The sequence below is a fragment of the Rhinolophus hipposideros genome (genome assembly GCF_964194185.1).
Source record: "Rhinolophus hipposideros genome assembly, chromosome: 3".
NCBI classification, from domain to species: Eukaryota; Metazoa; Chordata; class Mammalia; order Chiroptera; family Rhinolophidae; genus Rhinolophus; species Rhinolophus hipposideros.
This window is the reverse complement of record NC_138049.1, coordinates 7,041,635-7,054,136: the sequence shown is the minus strand read 5'-3', so window position 1 is coordinate 7,054,136 and position 12,502 is coordinate 7,041,635. Positions and strand designations below refer to the sequence as shown.

The following is a 12,502-nucleotide window of genomic DNA, read 5'->3' as shown; positions in this document are numbered from 1 at the left end:
AGGAACGCGTACAGATGATGCCTGACGTGGCACGACAGGAGTGTGCTGTGTGTGTTTCCTTTTCCCAGTGGGGTGTTGGGTGTTGCTGAACCCCAAGCGCCAGTCTGACATTTGACCCAGCACCTTCCCTTCAAAGCAGGACTTTCTCTTGTGTCACCTCATCACCTAGTGAAGAGGCCTCCTGAGCACCAGGAACTAACCAGCTAAGTTGACTGCCCAGAAATTAGGAACGCAGACCTTCCCTTGTCGTTTGAGCTCTGAAGGAGGGATACTGCATCTGGAAGGGATTTCTGGGCCATTGGTGATGGCCGACTGGGGGATTGAGCGTGAAAGTTTGAATTCTCTGCCTTGGGCTGAGTTGAATTTCAAGGTAGCTGAGACATCCATATAATTAAGAAAGAGGTTTAACATACAATCTAACCCATCTTTATGTATGTGAGGAACAAAGTATGAGAATATCCAGATAATTAATCCTATGTAAAAAAAAAATCCTTACAGAGCAGTGTTTAGGGTTGAAATACTGGCATGTGTCCTGGTACCATAGAGTTGATTTGAGCAAAAGTGCAGCTGGCACAGCAGAGGGTGGACAGGCTGCCTGTCCTTTTTGGTATCTTTATGTTGTGGAGTAGCCCTGGCAGGTTGACTAAGAAGTACACACCTTGCAATGCAATGAAACCTCTTTAGGAAGAGTGTGTCCTGCCTGTCCTTTTCCCTCTGCTCCTGTCAGAAGTTTTAGGCTCAGGAGGCTTCTGTTCTGGTGGCAGCTGGTACAGGCTTGGGGTAGGCTCAGTGTGGCTGTCGTGTCCTGAGAGATCCCAGGAGGCTGTGTGTGTGTGTGTGTGTGTGTGTGTGTGTGTGTGTGACTTGAGCCCCCGAGCCTGCTGGGGGCTGTGTACGGGTCTGGTCTTTGTTTTGTGCTCCATCAGTTCTGTGGAGATGGCCCAAGATAAGGGCCAGCCGCTCTCCCTTTCCCTTTCCTCTCCAGTTCCTTGCCAGTGTCACGTGACATTCCTTTAGGAGGCCCCAAACCAACATTTTTTGTAAATTCGATTTTTAGAGTCCTGAATCCTTCTGTTGAGCCAGATGAAAGCCTTCAATCATAGTCTCTCAAAAGCTCTACGTTCCCAGTCTGTTTTCCTCCCTGTGAACCTGGCGGGTGGCTCGCTTTTGTAGACGAGGAAGTTGGGGCTCAGAGAGATTAAGCATGACCCACACAGCTGGTTAGGGTGGGGCAGGAGTCAGGGCCAGGTCTGTGGGCTCTTCCCACTGTTGCCACACGCCTTTCAGAGTGACACTCACCTCCCTCTTTCACATGACGTCTGTTAGGCACTCATGATGTTGGTTTGAAAGCTTTGCTGGGCCCCCATTGCCCCTCCCTCCCGCCCATGCTCTGGTGCTGATCTGGAGCCTTGCTTCCAGCGCGATCCCTCTCTACCCACTGGCTTCCGGCTCCCAGACCCTGTGGAACTACCCGGGAAACACAAGGACTGTCTGGCACTTCCTTGCGTCCCCCACCCCGCAGGCGCCATATCTTTATCCACAGCTTTGTGGGTTTGTTAGAATAGGAAGTGAAGTACTTCCTATATAAGCTTTGGCCATGCTGTGTCAAACTCATGTGTCCCCTGGCCTTCAGATCAGGGTGCCGATTGTCATACCAAATCAGGTTTTTCTTTTAGTGTCAGCAACAGAAAGCTGTTGGACAACAGTGGTGACATTCTGCTGCAAATGTCCATTTTGTAAATTCTACCTCTTTCCGTGCCCTCCTTTCCTCCGGCCCCCTCCTTCCCTCAACCCCCTTCTTAGTTTAGGAGCCTATTCCAGATTTTTGAAGCTTACTGGGTTGGATGTATGAGCTGAGAAACTCTCTGATCGTGATAAGGGGCAGTAATGAGCCAAACGATTTCCTGAATATTCTGTTAGAGGGCTTGGATGCAGGCCAAAGTATGAAAATCTTTTTTGATGTTCAGGTTGGAAAGACTTTGCATTCCCCTCGTCCCCCAAATTTAAGATTTGCTGCTCACTCTAGATTGAGAAAAACATTCCTCTGGCCAGTGACCACGGTATGTGAATTTAACTTGTATTTCTCCAACTGGGATTTTTTTTTCTTTTAAAGGAAACCAAATTACAGATTCACAATGCTTAATTTTATCACGGATTCCATCGTGCTTCGATCTTGTTTTATATACCGATAATCCTAGGCCAGTAATAAAATGTTTTATAGCTGCATGACCATTACCGTAACCCCGAGACTCACAGGGGATGATGTGTGGACTAAGATGTATTTCAGAAGTGTAGCTGTGTGGCCGTACATGGGGCACGGAGAGAATCAGAGTTCATGGAGCTGTTCTGTGTGGGAGGAAAGGAACTCAGTTTTCTAAGATGTTTTTTCTTTAGGGGGTTGGGCATAGCATACATTTTATAATTGAATTTTATATACTTCATTTTAGATGTTTGCTGTTTTTAAAATGCAAGAACCCCAAATTATATTTTACAAGGTGTTGCAGTTTTACACGTACTCAGTGATGACGTATGAAAACTTGAGAGGCACCTCACGAGCACACTCATGTCAAATAGTTAAAAAATGTTGTCCAGTTGTAGTCCTCTGGCCTTTTCCTTTGAATTTTCTCTTGCTTTTGGGCAGGCATGTAAACCTCTGTGAGTGGAGATGGCTCTGCCTTCCTCTTCACGAAGCTTTCTGAACTCTGGGCAGTTGTGTTGGCCAGCTAGGTCTGCTTCTTCAGTGCTGCTCCTAGCTGGGTTGTCTTGACCAGATGGGTTCTAGACGGGGCATTTGCTGGAGCAGTACTGGGAAAGTCAGAATGCCTTCCTGTCTCTGGGTTGGTTGACAGTGCGCTACTTGTGTGCTTCCCTCCAGTTGGTAATCTGCCAACACCTTTCAGGATATTATGAAATTTAAACCAGATGAGGTTAAAATGGAACCTCTGTGCCACCGAACAGACTCAGACTGAGTGCAGTAGTCCGCGATCGTGTCGGCAGAGGCAGTGGGATTACAGTTAGGGGCAGACAGTCTGAAGCTTTCTTTGAGGGCTGGGGACCCAGCCTGTGTGCTCAGCATGTATGGTGAAATTAACTGTCCGTGTCTAGGGCGTACTTCAGCCACAGAATTCACGTGAAAATCAGATCTCTCAAAGGGATTTGCTTGGGTGTGACTTCTGTTGCCCTCCCGGTCCCTGCTGGAGCTGATGGTTTGATGGCGGGCTGTTTCTGAGTTACCGATGACACTACTCCTGGACTTTTGGTTGGGGTTTTTACTTAGCTCTCTGCTGAGCTAAGTACTCGTTTTAAAGGAAAGTGAATCTGAGACGAGGAAAACAGTAGAGATACGTTCTTTCTTGGTGGAATCCTCAACCAGCGTGGGGACAGAGTGAGGCAACGGCAGCCAGTGGGAGGGAGGGGGCTGAGGGAATTGCTATTCTTTCTATGGATACCAGTTGGACGAGGGACGAGAGGTTGCAGGAGGTGGTGCCTCTGGTGTTTGGCAATTCAGACGGCAAAAGAGGAAGCAGAACTGGACCGGGTTGTGGGGGTGGGGGTGGCAGAAAGAGCAGCAGAAGTTTAAAATGTGGGGAAGAACTTGAGCGAAGAAACGTGTCTGATCGTTGATCAGCGTGACATCGTACCGCCTGGATCTTCAAAAAGTTCTTAGCTTTTTCTCAGGGGCTAAACTCAAATGGACTCACCCTTGAAATCTCTACACAGTACAGAATCTGTCATTTTGATGGCATTTATTATGACAATATTGAAACTCTAAAGTTTTGTGGACTGTTTTGCTAGTTTCAGTGTTGTAATTGAAACTGAATATTTCCTGAAAAGTTAAAAAACTTTTAAGAATTGAAAATAAGTGCAGCCGTTTACTGTAGTGGTTAAGCATTCGCCCTTGGGGCCCAGATGGACCTGGGGGCTTGATCCTTCTGAGCCTTGTACTCTCTGCCTCCAAAGCTGAGGAATTCGGGAGAGTTGAATCCTATTGGCAAGTGCTCAGGTGGCTTTGCTCGGGAGATGTTCCGCCTGTGGCGAGTGTTGTGCTGTGATGGTTCTTCGGCCACTCCACCCATCAGTAAACATTGATTCTGTGCCTGCTGGTCCTCGTTCAGGGAGGCAGGGCGGTTACTGTCCTTAGTAATTTTGCAGTGGGGTCCTTGAGAAGATCTGGCATTGAGTGGTGGGAAAGGCTAGCGGGGTCGGCATCAGAGCTGTGGACCAGGGGAACTTAGTGTTTGTACCTGCATATATCTAGCATTGGCAGGTTAGCTTTGAAGTGAATTTGGATTTTTCTGAGAGTGGGAGGGGCGTACATTTTACCCTCTGGAAAATGAGGTAAAATGGCAAGGATTTTGCTTGCTTTAGCTAATTTTCAAAGCCAAAGTTCTTGCACAGATGGTTTTGTGTCCAGAAGAGCAATTCTGACTTGGAATCGGCTGCCTCCTTTGAGGATATTAACCACATTTTTCAAGGCTGGGATAGTGGGAAGGGCTTCTGGGTGATGTTCCTGTTGACCATCTGCTTCCTTGGGCCTTTGGGGTCCTCCCCCCTCCCCGTTTCCCTCAGATGAGATGGAGGCTAGCCTGCAGCTTTAGTGACTTTTAGAAGACTCGACACTGAGATGGGTGGTAGAGTTTCAAGCAAATGCCCACTGGGTTTTCATACCCATCCTACTGCAGGAGATGCTAGTCTAGCAAATATATTTACAACGTGTGTGTGTGTTTAATACTACATTTCCACACAGCTTGCAAATATTTTTCTTCCAGAGGTTTGTTTCTTGCCAAAATTTAAAAATTTTAATATACAGCTTAGTTTTCTCTTTGATCAAATATGTTGGTCTCATTTTTTTTTTCCTGTCAATTTTTATTCCCCTTAAGCCTTTACTTGTGTAAGCCCAAATAGCTTTGTCTGGGATATAGACTTTTTTTCTGTGAATCTCAGTGGAATGGTCTCACTTGGCTGTTAAATGAGTCATGTTGGGTTTCCTTAATTTTGGCTGTACATGTTTACTTCAGGTAGAGAATTTTTTAGTGGACAAGCTTTTGGGCAAAAGTTTATAATTCCTCAAAGATATCATGAAATTTAACTTTGTCTGTGATACTTTTATTGCCTCTGAAACCACTCTCTGGTTCTATACTATGATCATTGTGATTTTAAATGTTAACATAAATTTAAAGAATGATTTCAGCCTAGGCCATTCTGGTGGCTTGGCCTTTATCTGGCAAGGAGTCTAGAATCAACTGGTTTCAAACACGTAATTTTCTTAAACAGTGCTATCAAATATTTATATGACTTCCAAGTTTATTGTGAAATAGTCTTTAAAAAGTATTTAGTACCAATGGAAGCATATCTAGATGATAATTTAATCTCACTAGGGTGTATACCAGAATACACACTAGTATTTGGAAAATAATTCATGAATTTTCAGATAGATTATTTCAACCAAGTGATTATTCCCGCGCTCCTCATGATACGAGGCTCTCCGCTTGGTTGGTTGTTTTAAAGTAGACATACGTCCATCGGTCTCAGAATGTCTCAAGTATGGATAGCCTGCAGATGCTTTGGTCGTGTAGTTTAGGCACATGCCGTGGCCATCTTTTAAGTGGTGTGACTAAGGACATCGAGTGCTACAGGTTGGGGGTGTGAGTGGCGTCGAGGGTGCCAGCCTGGAGGGGCTGCCCTGTGGTAAGCGGTTAAATCATCCCCCTGAAATAAAGCCAGCACTCAAGTGCTTTCAGAGGACTCTCCCTTCCTGCTCCTGTCAACACTGATCAGTTTGATAACTCTTGACAAAGCAAATATGAATGGAGCAACACTTTTTATTTCTAGGGACCCTAATTTCCAGGTAAGCAGGACAATATCCCTCATTTTATTGTTTTCCAACTCTTTTCTCTGCTTCCTAAACACACACTCTATACATCTACCTTATTTAAACCTCTACAAAAACAGCAGTGGATTTCTGTTTTTAAGAAAAGCATAGTATTTTAAGTATTGTATGGATTTCTTTAGAGTTGATTTCTACCAGTCGACTCATTCTAAAATGATACCTGTACATACCCGTCTCGTATGTGTGGGATTGTGAAACTCCTGAATGATGACACTGCTAAGGTATTAAATTTGATGTCTAGTATCCTGGAAGAACTTAGTCATGGCTCCTGAATAAGAGGTTAGCCGTTTCCTCAACTAACCATAATTAATGGAAAAGTTTTACTGCGTCGTACTCTGCTAATAAAACACTGGGTTAAAATTTTAAGGAAAAATCCATAGTGTCTTCTCTTCGAATGGCCTTCCTTTGCTTCAAATACAAAGTCAAAGCTGCTTCCGTTAATCTGCAAGGCCCCGCGTGGCCGTGCGTCTCCGTGTCTGACCACACCTGTCCTCAGCCACCGGCTCCAGCCGCGTCACATTCCTGTCTCTTCCACCAACGGGCTGAGTTCATTTCGGCCTCAGGACCTTGCCTTGGCCAGCCAGTCCGACTGCTGGAATATTCTTCCCACCATATCTACCCCTGGGTTGTTCCTTTTTGTCATTCAAGCCCTGGGCAAATATCCTCTCTGAAGACGTCCCAGACTCATGTAGCTGCGCAGTCATTTTCTGTCAAGTGAGGCAATTTTTTTTGTCTGAGTAGCACAGGATTAGTAGTTGGGATTATCCTGTGTGTTTGTTTTCCTGTTTGTTTTCCCTGCTCCCCTGGAACACACACCAGGAGGGCAGTGCGTCTTTTGTGTCTGTTTTGACCATTCCTGTCCTCTGTGCCTCTGCAGTTAAGTACTTAAGGATATTTGTGAAGCAAATGAATAAAGGGTAGTGAAGTCACCGGAAACAGGCCTTTAATGATGACTTTCTCCTGCCTGGAAATACTTGGGTTGTTTTCTTGTGCCGGTGCACCCTCCTGACTCTAGGAGATAGCTCTGAGGTGTTCCTCTTGAGCTGGTGGAGGAAGGTTCCTGGCAACTGCTTTCCCGCTGGCGTCACCCCAAGGTGGGCACTTCACAAGCACACCAGCCTGTTTTTCAGGTTTCTCACAGTTCGGTGGCTGTCAGAACTTCAGGGGAGCAGTCCACCACCCTGTCTGAATGCCTTCGTGTGCTCGTGTGCGTATGTCCCTGGGCTGCTTGGCAGGTGGATGTCAGACCGACGTTCAAGAGAATGCTGGGCGCCTTGCCTGCGGACAACCCCATTGCGGGGTTCCTCCATTGCTGCAGGGGAGACTTCTAGGCCGGAGGGGGTGTTGCCTGGTGCTTTATGCCCAGTCATCCCTGACACCCAGTGGAAGGGCAGCTCTGGGGAGTGGACTGCTCCTTTGGTGAAGGAATGCCTTCTGTCATCCAGGGGATACTGCTGTGGGTAGAAAGCTCCTGAAACACGAGTGGTGACCTTACGTCTTCCCCCTAGGCCCGCCACAACTCCCCGCTAGGCTGAGCCTACTGTGGGATTCTGAGTTAATTTATCTCCCTTCCTTTCAGCAATTCCGTTGAGTTAACACAGTATCTTTGCATTTCGCAGGGAACTTTTTAGTCACGTTCCTCATTTCCTGTCTCTACCCTGGCTGAGGAAATGACCCCCATTTACAAAATGGATGAAACATTCTCCCACAGTGGAGAATTGAGAATACTTGTTTTGACAGAACTGAGAAGCCATTATTTTGTCCCAACTATGCAGATTGATTTATTAGCAATTAGTCAATAGCTACTTTGTCAGAAGTTTGAGCAGACAGTGAGTGTTAATGTATGTAAAATGCTTGTTGCCGTGGGTCAACCCAAAGTAAAAGTCTGATTTTGAGTCAGATAGGCAGGCACTCATTGCATACCCTCGTCTTATCAGCTCCAATCTGAACTGTAGCTGTAAAAGGTAAAACCTGAAGTAGAACTGTCTTTCATACCACAACTAGTTTTTAAATAAAATAAATAAAGTAAAAACAACAACAACAACAACAACAACAACACTCCTTGGACTTTTCAGCATTCCAGTGTGATCGGATCAGTTACTGTCTTATATCCATGTGACTCTTGAGCAATTACTTATCTGGGTTGATATTCTTAAGTTAACGGTAGAATTCTAAAAATTTTGATCATCCCTGAGTCTTGAGGTGGCTTCAGGGCGGATCGAACCAGAGCAGGGTGGTATTTAGTGGTTTCTGCCCTGGCTTCTATTCAACTTAACATACGTAGTTGATTTCAGTATTTTTGGTTAATGAAAGTTGTGGTCCTCTTAAGCAGATGTGGCTTGAATGTAAAACTAGAGAAGTTTAATTATTGGCAGATCAGTGACAGTGACAAATTGTTTTTCCTCCTTTTTAGTTATACTTGGGAAGCTGTTGATACCAGAAATCACATGCTTTATAAAATCAGCGTCTGCGGAAATGTGGGTATTGCCCAGTGTGGGACATCAAGTGCTGTTTGTGTGCACGACTTGAAGACAGGCAGCTATCGTTCCGTGGGTAAGTAAATCTGTTCATAAATTACTGGATGTGAAGAATCCAAATTTTGCAAAAAATGACTCTGTGTATGTAGCTATCTACACAATTTTATTTGCTTATAATCCAAAAGGTACGTTTTATGTTTTATAATAGTTACAAGTGGTAATAATTTAAGTGTCCACCATGAGATCAAATTAGGTTACTTCCAGCTAGTGGATACTATGTAGTCAATCATTACAAAGAATTATTTGCATTTGTATTTAGTGAGATAGAAGGATGTTTCCTATGAACCTTTGCCTTCTCATCTCTTTCTTAAATGCTCTCTTTTCTTCTCTCCCTCCTTCACCTCATTTCCTTTAGTGTCCAGTCCCTTTCTCCCTTGTAACGTTCCGCTTTCTTCTGTGGTGGTTTGATTCTCAGGCAGCCTGTAGTCACATGGGGTCAAAGATGGCCATTGGTTTTAGGCTTACATTAACAATTCAATAGTCCTAAGGACTGGCAGTCCCAGGGAAAAAAGTGCAAGTCCATCTTTGCTAGGGCTCATTTTATTTCCCCATATGCCCTCCTGTGGGGTCAGGATCCCTTCCTCTGGTGAGGAAGATGGATCCAAGTGGGCTGGCAGCCCTACCAAGTTATGTGGGGTGAGAAAGGGGCAGATGCCTCCACGAAGACATAGGTGTGGGGCAGACATAAAAGCAGCCACTGTTGTCCTAGGATTTGGTAGCATGGATGTCAGTGGTGACCTTTGCCCAAGGCAGTTTGGTGATGTCTCATGGTGAGGGACCGTCATGCAATGGAGGCAGCCCGTGACTGGGGATTGGCTTTGGGAGGTGCAGCCCCAATGGTAGTAGCTCTGCCTGTCATTTTGAATGGAAATTCCCAACATAGTTAAAAGAGCTTTCTAGCAGGTCATATTTAGAGTAAGGAGAGAGAGGTCTTCAAGTTCTGCTGGTTGAGGCCCAACTCCTGTTTGGTTTTCCTCTCTCCCATGAAGGAGACTGTTGGACTGAAAACACGGTAAGAGGAATTTGCAGCCCCGGATAGAGGTCTGAGGAAGCTCCAGGTTGTTGTGAACTCTTGGGTCAGACAAATTTTATTATTTTGCAATATACTTAAAAAACTTGCAAGTGAGATTGCCGTTTTCCTGGTTGGAATTTTCTAATGATTCATGGAGAGAGGCCACAAGTGGACCTGTTGGTTAATGTAGCTCAGGTTTTCAGAAAGAGGAAGAGTAGTTTTCTTATTGACTTCATTATAATGCTTGACTGTAGTATTTTTGGCTAATGAAAGTGTGTCTTTTAGCTTGTGGTCGTCTGGTCTAGTCTTGTGTAACATAGACCAATACTAGATGCAGACAGGTCATTCGGAGGGTGATTTGTGAGGTTGGCATGGTTGGACAAAATTTGAGAATGACCAAGTTAGGTAGGCTTTGAAAGCCAGGCAGGAGAGTTGATCCATTCTGGTGTTTGTAGTGGATCCATTTTAGATTCTTTGTGATGGTCATGGGAGAGGTGATCTGCTGAAATGCATTTGTAGAAAGCTGGGCCCAATGGAAGAACAGAGGGTGGTTAAAGTGTCTTGAGAGGCTGAAGGTAACTAGATGAGTTAAAAGCTTAGTTACAGGTCGACGGTGACATACACCAGCAGTTTCCAATCTCATTTTACTCCCAGACACACATGACAGGTACGTTTCCCAGAGCTTCAGACTCCCAAAGGGAGAGGAGTCTGCTAGGTGGTGAATACTTTCAGCACTGTCCACGGTTGCCCTGTCCTTCAACTCAAGAAAGCAAACTAGTGTGAGTGGGTGACAGTGACATTAATATTAGACACAGGTAATCTTGAATCAGATCTAATTTTGCTAATTTGTGTTATTCAATGGAAATAACTAAAATTGTTATTACACATTTTGTTTTATAACAAAATAATAACTAAATTTCTTGTGCTGTTATGTGCCAGGTGTTATGTTTTTAAGTAAAAAATCTCATTTAATCCATGCAGCAACTTTTGGAAGTAAGTAATTTTATTCCCCTCATTTTATAAATGAAGACACTGAAGTACAAAATGAATAAGCCGCTTGCCAGAGGTTGCCTGGCTATGAATTTGAATGCTGACAGGCCAGCTCCAGAGTCTGCGTACTTACTTAGGGCTGTGTTGTCTGAAAGTCATAGAGGTGCTCAGACAGGTCCAGAGCTAAAATGGAACCATGACGGGAAATCTGAACTCCTGAGAAACTAACTCCCTTTGAACTCTCTAGAGAGGGAAAAAATGTGAATTTTGAGAACAGCCACAAAAACTCCCGATAAATCAGAGGAACAGGAGAGTTAGTATGGCACTAGGTCCAAATAGATATCAGAACTTCATGTATAACCAAAAATTTTGGTATAATTTAGGTATTTTATCTGTTAGCAAACAGCGTCAGACCTCTCCATATCATATAACAGAAATTACAGATCAGTTATATGAAAAGTGAAAAGACAATAGGACATTGGGGAAAAAACCTAGTAAAATAGAAATATAATCTGGAAGAGCTAAGAGCTTCTCTTTATAAACGATAAGACAGATAACCCAGGAGAAAAATGGCAAAGTCTCAGAACAGGCCTTTTGCAAAGAGCAAATCCTGATGGTCAGTGCAGCTTCACTAGTGAGCCAGGTGTAAATGCCAATCAAAGCAAAAACGAAATTCATTTTTCCCCCCAGTCAAATTGTAATCAGATCGGCAGAAGTTTAAATGGTTGTATCACATCATAGAGCGCTGACAAAGAGCCTAGAAACGGGCATTTCATGTATTGCTATAGGAGGATGGTTGTCTGCAACTCTCTAGGGAAAATAATCGTTGATGTGAGTTTTGTAGTGCCCACAGGGCAGTTTTTATACTTAGAAAGGAATAAGACCCCAACTTTGGTTCAAATAATATTATAATGTTACGTTATTTTTGATTAAAAACAAGTCATACATTAGTTAGTTTTTCCTTAGGCAAAAGATATTGTTAGATATATCAGAGGTTAGCATTCACTTTTATCAGGCCTGTGAACGTTTGGTTTCATTTACAACCTAGTTGAATCATCTTCACATTTTTAAATGATGTATGCATTTCATATAGTTGAGTCCCTTTTAAAGTACTTCAGGTATGTGAACTGCCAGTTAAAACTTAAGCTCTGATAAAAATGTAATACTTTAAACTTATATTTAATACTTTAAACATAAATGTGATGAATCTGAAATTCTCTTGGATGTTCTAATATCGTGTCACAGTCTAAATCAGTTGCTCAGTTATAACCTTTGAACTGGAGTTATGACATTAAACATTGCAAGTTTGTGAAAATGCTGAATATGTTCACATTCCTTCTGACATCCTAAATATGAATGCTATGGTTTTACCTTAATCTTTCTGAGAGTTAAAAGCTCTATGTCTACTTCAGGAAGCCTGTTACCAGCCCGTTGAACTAAGGGAATGTGCCCACTAGGGAAGATTGTTAATTGAGGTTACTCACCACAAAAGCCTGGAATTCTGGCTGCCTTCCTGTTGGTGACTGGGGTAGGACACAGTGAATCTGGTTATGATCGCTGTGTCAAGTGACCTCATTCACTCAGGAGCCTGGCCCTTACTTCAGGTGATACTTATATTGTGGGGCTCCTGTGTGCGCTCACAGAATTCTACAACAGCCGTCAGGGTGGTCACTGGTTTGAATTTCGCATCTATCACTATTAAGATGTGAAAATATCTTCTTAAGCCCTATGTTCTTTCATTACTTTCTTAAAACGATACAATTCTATTGGATATTTTAAGATATCTGGTTGAGTTTTAGATATAATTCATGTTTTTGTTCCATTTATGGTCTCTCCTGATAGTCTGGCAATATCTGCTAAATTTTAAAACATATTCCTGTAACCTACTTTTGTAAATCTTACCAATAGATAGAGGAGTTGGAACTGTACATAGATTTTTGTACAATCTTTTTTTGTAGCGTTAATTGTGGCAGATATGCTGGAACAACTAACCATCTGGGGATGGTTCAATAAATTGTATGTTTTATTCTGATTTACTTGGTTAATTCACATTTTAAAATATACATGAATAAA

At 43.4% G+C, this 12,502-nt stretch overlaps 1 protein-coding gene across 2 annotated transcripts in view; it reads left to right on the top strand.

Moving 5' to 3' along the window:
* IGF2R (insulin like growth factor 2 receptor) overlaps positions 1 to 12,502 on the top strand; it is a 100,045-nt gene that overhangs the window by 11,542 nt on the left and 76,001 nt on the right. For both annotated transcript variants that reach the window (XM_081044609.1, XM_081044608.1), the window contains exon 2: positions 8,304 to 8,443. In XM_081044609.1, coding sequence (XP_080900735.1) covers positions 8,304 to 8,443 — 140 coding nt within the window. The remainder of the gene's footprint in view (positions 1 to 8,303; positions 8,444 to 12,502) is intronic.